This window comes from Polypterus senegalus, chromosome 3, assembly GCF_016835505.1.
Source record: "Polypterus senegalus isolate Bchr_013 chromosome 3, ASM1683550v1, whole genome shotgun sequence".
In the NCBI taxonomy this organism is placed as follows: domain Eukaryota; kingdom Metazoa; phylum Chordata; class Cladistia; order Polypteriformes; family Polypteridae; genus Polypterus; species Polypterus senegalus.
The window spans coordinates 40,494,938-40,502,559 of NC_053156.1; the positions used below are offsets into that span (position 1 = coordinate 40,494,938).

At 39.8% G+C, this 7,622-nt stretch overlaps 1 protein-coding gene across 1 annotated transcript in view; it reads left to right on the top strand.

Moving 5' to 3' along the window:
• LOC120526462 (extracellular calcium-sensing receptor-like) overlaps positions 1-6,924 on the top strand; it is a 47,947-nt gene extending 41,023 nt beyond the window's left edge. Inside the window, exon 6 of the mRNA XM_039749628.1 lies at positions 6,005-6,924. Within this exon, the coding sequence (XP_039605562.1) occupies positions 6,005-6,924 (920 nt within the window). The remainder of the gene's footprint in view (positions 1-6,004) is intronic.
• Positions 6,925-7,622: the final 698 nt, after the last annotated feature.

Here is a 7,622-nt window from a genome sequence, read left to right on the forward strand (position 1 = left end):
AAGTGTTTATTTGATCTTTGCACTTCAGGCTTTACACATTATATAGTTTATGTCTACATTTTTACATTTATTACTAAAATATGAAAAACATTTCAGTTTTAACAATGTATTTTTTGGTAAAGTCAAATGCACTTTTTTTTTTTTAAAGACTACGTGCACTTTAGTTTGTATTGTTTAATGTATTTCTTTTTTTATTATGATGGTCACACTAATATTAAAACATCTGATTATTTTTAAATTCATATGTTTCACTGGTTATTTTAATTTGATTATTATTAATTTTAATCGTGTTAATGCAGAGACATCAGGATGACATTCACAGGTTGACAGACGTGAGCAGACGAGGTAAAACATGCGCTGGAGCACAGAACAGGATGTGCAACCACAGGTCGTAGGCATCAAAATAGTCAGGCATGAAATAATCGTGAGTATTCGACTAATTGAAAAATAAATTCAACAATTAGTCGACTACCAAAATAATCATTAGTTGCAGCCTTAATGAATAATAGCCAAGACTTCACCAATAGTGCCAAGACCACAAAAATTTTCATAACACATACTAGTACTATTACATAATTTTTAGATGTTTGTAGAGCTAGCATATGCTCAAAAATGACCTATAAAATGGGTTGATGGACATAAGGAATTTTGCTCTTCAGAGTGTAACAATGACTTTGCTGAGGAGAGCCTTGAGATGGTATGGTGCCACTGTCGGCCGCCATATTGAACTTTCCAACGTCACTAATTTTCCAACTTCCCGTGTAGGTAGAAGGCTGACCCCATCTTCACGAAATTTGGTAGGTGGCTTCCCTGCACTAACCAAAACCAATGTACGTACTTATTTCGGTGGTATGACGCCACTGTCGGCCGCCATATTGAACTTTCCAACGTCACTAATTCTCCAACTTCCCGTGTAGGTAGAAGGCTGGAATTTGGCAGGCTCATTCCTTACAGCTTCAAAATTCTACGCGTAACGGTCATAACGGTCAACAACGTCCGCCATGTTGAACTTTCTTATTCATGGCCCCATCTTCATGAAATTTGGTAGGCGGCTTCCCTGCACTAACCGAAACCAATGTACGTACTTATTTCAGTGGTATGACGCCACTGTCAACCGCTGAAATTTGGCAGGCTTATTCCTTACAGCTTACTTACAAAAGTTAAGCAGATTTCATTTCGAAATTCTATGCGTAACGGTCATAACGGTTGACAACGTTCACCATGTTGAACTTTCTTATTTATGGCCCCATCTTCATGAAATTTGGTAGGCAGCTTCCCTGCGCTAATCGAAACCAATGTACGTACTTATTTCGGTGGTATGATGCCACTGTCGGCCGCCATATGGAACTATTCAACGGTCTTTGTTACTTATGGGCCCATCTTCAAGAAATTTGGTACGCGGGTTCCCAACGTTAACTGAATCCTACTTACGTACATATATACAGTACGTCCATGGCCTGCAGCTCGGTCACCGTGAGAGGCTTACGCTGGTCCCCATCCCAACGCCTCCCACGCTGTTGGCTACCTGCCTATATAAGGCCGCCTGTCGCTCCAGTCTCTACATTCCCCTTCCTTGCTTCGCCACGGGATTCACGTCTCCCTGCTGATTACAGCCTTCTTATTTAATCCACGGCTTCTCCGCTGTTTTATTGTTCATTTATTACGATTATAGTTATTGTGTAGGTATTTTAGACTTACTTTACATTGTTCAGGTACCCATTTCCTTTATCATTCCAACCGCATACCCCATTAACATGTCTATCGAGGTGATCACCATCGATCAAAGAACTGTCACTTACCGAGTGGTTTCCATGCCCGGAGATGGCACCTACCTTTTCCATTCTCTGTGTTACATATTGCACGACATATCAGGCTCACTCTTGATATTCGGAGGAACATTGTGTCTTATGTATTGAATGACTGGGACAGGTTCAAGGTGTGGACTGATGACGGTACAGGAGATAATTATACTACACAGCAGCACTATAAGAGTGAAATGCTTAAGCCCTTCACCTATGCATCTGCATGTGAGTTGATGGCTGCTGCTGAATTGTTCGGTTGTCGCTTTCAAGTGTACCAAAATGGCCAAATATTTTACACCTTTCGACAACCGCCAATGCCTCTTAAACATCTTAGATTGACAGGTGACGATTTCAGTAGTGGACACTTTGATATTTATGAATGTTTAAACTCTCAAAAGTCGGATGTGGAGTTATCGATGAAACCGGTTGTATACTTACAACGCTTGACAGATGCCGAATGTCTCTTCAACACAAGTCCTACAAATACTGCCGTAATTGAAACAAACCATGAAACTCAAACCGATTATGACAGCAGCAATCCAACCTGTGAGATTTGAAACAAGATTACTGTTCACATGGCCAACTGTATGTTGCATGCTCAAGAGTAAACTCAGCGCACAGCTTGGTCATATTACCACCGGAGGGCCGAACTCACAATGTGGTATACAAAGAGATCCTTAACAAATAATAATTGCTATATTTTCCCTCAGTTTAAAAATGTTTAACTTTCTTCTTAATAAAAATTTTAAGGCAGTACTTCGCCGTTGAGAAGCGCGGGTATTTTGCTAGTCTATACTAATAAAAGGCAAAGCCCTCACTGACTCACTCATCACTAATTCTCCAACTTCCCGTGTAGGTAGAAGGCTGAAATTTGGCAGGCTCATTCCTTACAAGTAATTTACAAAAGTTAAACAGGTTTCATTTCGAAATTCTACGCATAAAATTTCGACATTCTACGCATAACAGTCATAACTGAATACTACCTACATAAATATATACGGCCATATCCTGCAGCTTGGTCGCCATGTAAGGCAGAGTTGCGTCCCCCCACAGCTCCCACGTAGTTGGCTGCCTGCCTATATTGCGTCCTCCATCCCTGCACCTCCCACGTAATTGACAACCTGCCCATATAAGGCCATCCATCAGCAGCACTAATCTCTTATTTATAAACGGCGCAAATATATTCAAATGTACTTAACCTATATTACAACTATATATACACATATAAATTGGACACCCAGACACACACAATCCCCACACGTTCCCCAGTCCTTTATCTGAACTTTCTTTTAAAAGTTTATAATCACACGGCCTGGGAAGCCTGCAGTGAATCCGGCGACCAATCCTGATGTGCGCCGCGGACACGTTTACTTAATTTACATGTAAAGAAGCGGTCTCACCGGCTCGGCGACACTTACTTTATTGAAGAATGAAGTCCGCCTCACCCGGGTGACTCGGTGTTAGTCTCCATCCATGGCCGACGCCCGCTCCACAACAGACAAGTAAAGCCGTCAGCTCCCTTTTAGGTTAGCAGGCACCCCTTCTACTTGCACCCAACCGTCCTTATTACAGAGTCTTCCTTGCTTTACCGCTGGTTATGTAATTTTTTAAAATGTTTCCTTTTCTTTTTTATAACTTCGTTAACACACTACTTCTCCACTGCGAAGCGCAGGTATTTTGCTATCTACACATATAAAAGGCAAAGCCCTCACTGACTCATCACTAATTCTCCCACTTTCCATATATGTGGGAAGCTGAAATTTTGCGTGCTCATTCCTTGCAGTGTACTTATAAAATTTAAGTATGTTTCATGTCCTATTACAACACCCAAGGGGGGTGTACCCCCTAAACTGTATATATAGATAGGGGAACCCCTCCTTACTATTTCTGCTACTTCCAATTTTCCCATGCTCATCCTTTACAGTGTACTTAAACGTTAAGTATGTTTCATTTCGTGTTGTGCCCCATAATGAACTTTTGAAAATAACGTCTTCTTTTTGGCGGTTCTCACCATTATGCCATAAGGAAGTTTAGGAACTGAGCTCTCCTTTTGGCTGTTTCATTCCTTATTTCCATTAAAAGAAGATTTATTTCACACACAAGGGCCACCCCCGGTCCTCCGTCCTTTTTCCAACACGTGGTTGGCTCCCTGTCTATATACATTAACGACATCCTGTGCTCATGTGCCTCCTCACTCGCTTCCTTACTGTCCTCAGCTGTTCGTGCTCACTGCTCCCTTCTTCTTTACTCCACCGCTTCAAGCCTGTTATTGTTCACCTTGCTTCATGTCTGCCTGCTGGTGACTCCTGCCTTTTCATTTACTCCACCGCTTTACTACGAAACTTACAACCACCAAAACTTTGTAATGGCACCAGGCTTTAGATTGAATCTCTGCACAAGAACCTCATGGAGGCAACTGTCTTCACTGAAACAGGCTCAGAGAAGACTGTATTTATTCCTCGCATCCCTCTCATACCCTCTGACCTCCCATTCCAGTTCAAACGCCTCCAATTTCCAGTAAGGGTCTGCTTCGCTATAACAATAAATGAGTCACAGGGCCAGACTCTAAAAAAGGTCGGCATTGACTTGACACAAGATTGCTTCTCACATGGCCAACTGTACATTGCATGCTCAAGAGTAAGCTCAACAGACATTTTACAGCCTGAGGGCAGAACTGCAAGCGTTGTTTACAAAGAGATGCTTACAGCCTAAAAATGTGCATTTCTCATACACAACATTTACAATCATACTCATCATTCTCAATACTAAAATAAGCCTACGACAATTACATTGACAATCACGTTACGTTATTTTTAAAATGTTACTTTTTTTTTCATAACTTCTTTAACAGACTACTTCTCCGCTGCGAAGTGCGGTTATTTTGCTAGTAATATATAAACACAACATTAAATTCAGTCTTTCACGCTCCTTTGGAAGTCTTTGAAGATTTCAGTTTTCAAATTCTGTAGTTAGTTGTTAATGTCCATGTGATTGAAAGAGCTCTCCCTGGTTTATGGTTTCAATGTATTGCCCCTTAACTTCTTCCAAGAATTATTAGCATATGATTCCCTGTGTAACTGAAAATATTGTGTAAGACTCAATTTTATCGATGCTTGTAAGAATTTTTTGTAGCCAGGTAAGGTTCCCACATAGCCTCCTCAGAGATTTAATTCCCTTAATCTTTCAGTGAAATGGCTTTTTGGTCTAGGAGTACACTTAGTTGCTTTTCTTTGCTTAAAATTTGATGCTTCTCTCTCATTTCTTGGAGTCTAGTGTCCAGAATAGAACACAAGTACTACAGATGCAGACTTGCTGTCATAATATTGAGTCTGACCATAATCCCAATGGCTATAACTAACCATTTTGGCAATAAAGTGTTAACATTTAATTTTTAATTACATTCCTTCAACTGAAATCGTTTCCAAGTTTTCTTATTATAGATTAGTATCACCCATCTTGTGTGTAAAATGTGTTTCTTTTACCTACGTGTCGCACTTGTTCTACATTAAGCGTTTGCCCTGTATACAAGATTTTTCATATATTTTAAAATGTTTTTTGCTGCTTCATCAACATACCTGTGGGCACTTGTCTACATTAAGTGTTTGCCCTGTATACAAGGTTTTTCATATACTTTAAAATGTTTTTTGCTGCTTCGTCAACATTTGGCATCCATCCAAATTTTAAGTCATGTAGGTACCTTGTCTACACACTGTATCAGAAAGAATGCAATTAATATAAAGAAGAACGAGTAAGTCAAAGTACACATCCCTGTGGAGCTCCAATGATTACCTCACCTCATTCTCACTTTATCTGCATTCTATTCTTTTTCTCTTGTTTATTAACAAATTTGATATCCAGATTTACATGCTTAAACTGGTTCTAGTTTTCAGATTAATATTTGGAGTGGAACCATGTCAAATTCAATGTTTCTTATTCTAGTTTTCAAGTAAATTATGCAATGATGTATAATATAACTAGGTGACAAAAGCAAAGTATCTTGAATCTAAGGAAGAAGAACAATCATCTTTGCAAATCAGCTGAACAGCAGACATACAGAGAATCAAAGCTATGATGAGTAGTGCTGAGAGAGCAGGGGAGAGAGAAATTAGGGCTAAATGAACAATAAAATCAGGGAGCTGAAGCATGAACCAATAAACAAAATTAAAATTAAATTCTGCTCCTCTTTTCTTTTGATTTTTCAGACTCAACTGAATGCCTGCCTTGTCCAGATGACCAATGGCCCAACGATCAGCGCGATACCTGTATTCCGAAAATAGTTGAATTCCTGTCTTTTGATGAACCCTTAGGCATTGTGCTTTCCATCATGTCTATGCTAATCTCACTGGTCCCCAAATCAATTCTAGGGCTCTTCCTTTGGTACCGCCACACACCCATTGTAAAAGCCAACAACCGCCAGCTCAGTTATGTACTACTGGGTGCACTTACTCTTTGCCCACTCTGTTCTTTTATCTTCATTGGTAAACCATCCTCAGCATCCTGTATCCTGCGTCAGACCACTTTTGGCATCATATTTGCCCTCAGTGTATCCTGTGTTCTGGCCAAGACAGTCATGGTGATAATTGCCTTCAAAGCCTCCAAACCAGGCAGCAATCTACGCAAGTGGGTGGGCTCTCGACTGCCCAATGCTGTTGCTTGTCTGGGCACCTTAATCCAGGCTGGTATCTGTGCTGTGTGGCTTGGATATGCACCACCATTTCCACAAAACAATATGAACTCCCAGGTTGGAAAAATCATCCTGGAGTGCAATGAAGGGTCATCTCTGGCTTTCTGGTGCATGATGGGATACATGGGTGTCTTAGCCATTATTAGTTTCATGATGGCTTTTCTTGCACGAAAGCTGCCTGACAGCTTTAATGAAGCAAAGTTCATTACATTCAGCATGCTGGTGTTTGTCAGTGTATGGCTATCTTTTATCCCTGCCTATCTCAGCACACGTGGCAAATACATGGTTGCTGTGGAGATATTCGCCATTCTCTCATCTAGTGCAGGACTTCTTGCTTGCATCTTCTTCCCCAAGTGCTATATTATTCTGCTGAAACCAGACAGAAACACACGAGACTTCCTTATGGGCAAAGGAGATCCAGCTAATAAAAAGAACTGACACCATTTCCTTTATTGACTTGTACTGCTTATAATTCAAATCTCCTATACTGTATATACTGTATATGCTACTGTGCAAAAGTCTTTTGACTACCAAAGAAAATCAAAGTTACTTTTGTTCATAGTTATCTGGGTAGTAAATAATAATTTATATGTGAAAACACTATCTAAAAAAATAAATACAAATAAACATTGATACAAACAGGGACAACTTCTAAAACTCAGCAGCCAAGTTACTTACCCATACCAGACAATCTATGCATATCATTCCTGTTCTTTTTCCAATTACTCTAGCTTCCTCTATTTGTATTCAGTGCACTAGCTTCATGTACTTGTGTTCAATTTAAACCCAAACATTTACATTCAAGGCACTTAACGGATATGTCTCTTCTTATTTTTCTGTTCTTCTTCAACCTTAAAATACTAGCTTGTGTCTTCAGGTCTTCAGGGATCAGTCTTCTCTCTGTTCCCCACACAAAACAGTCTACTGTTGAAGCACAGTTATTTTGTGTGAACATTCTTCATCAATCTCTTCACAACTGCTCAAGCTTTCCCTGCTTCAAGCCCAACCTTAAAACTTATCTACTCACCCAATATTACCATTCCTTTATTAAGACCCAACTATTTATAAAACACTACACAAATATAAATTTATTGAAATATTCAATTTACAAATGACTTGTGTTTTCCAAAAACATA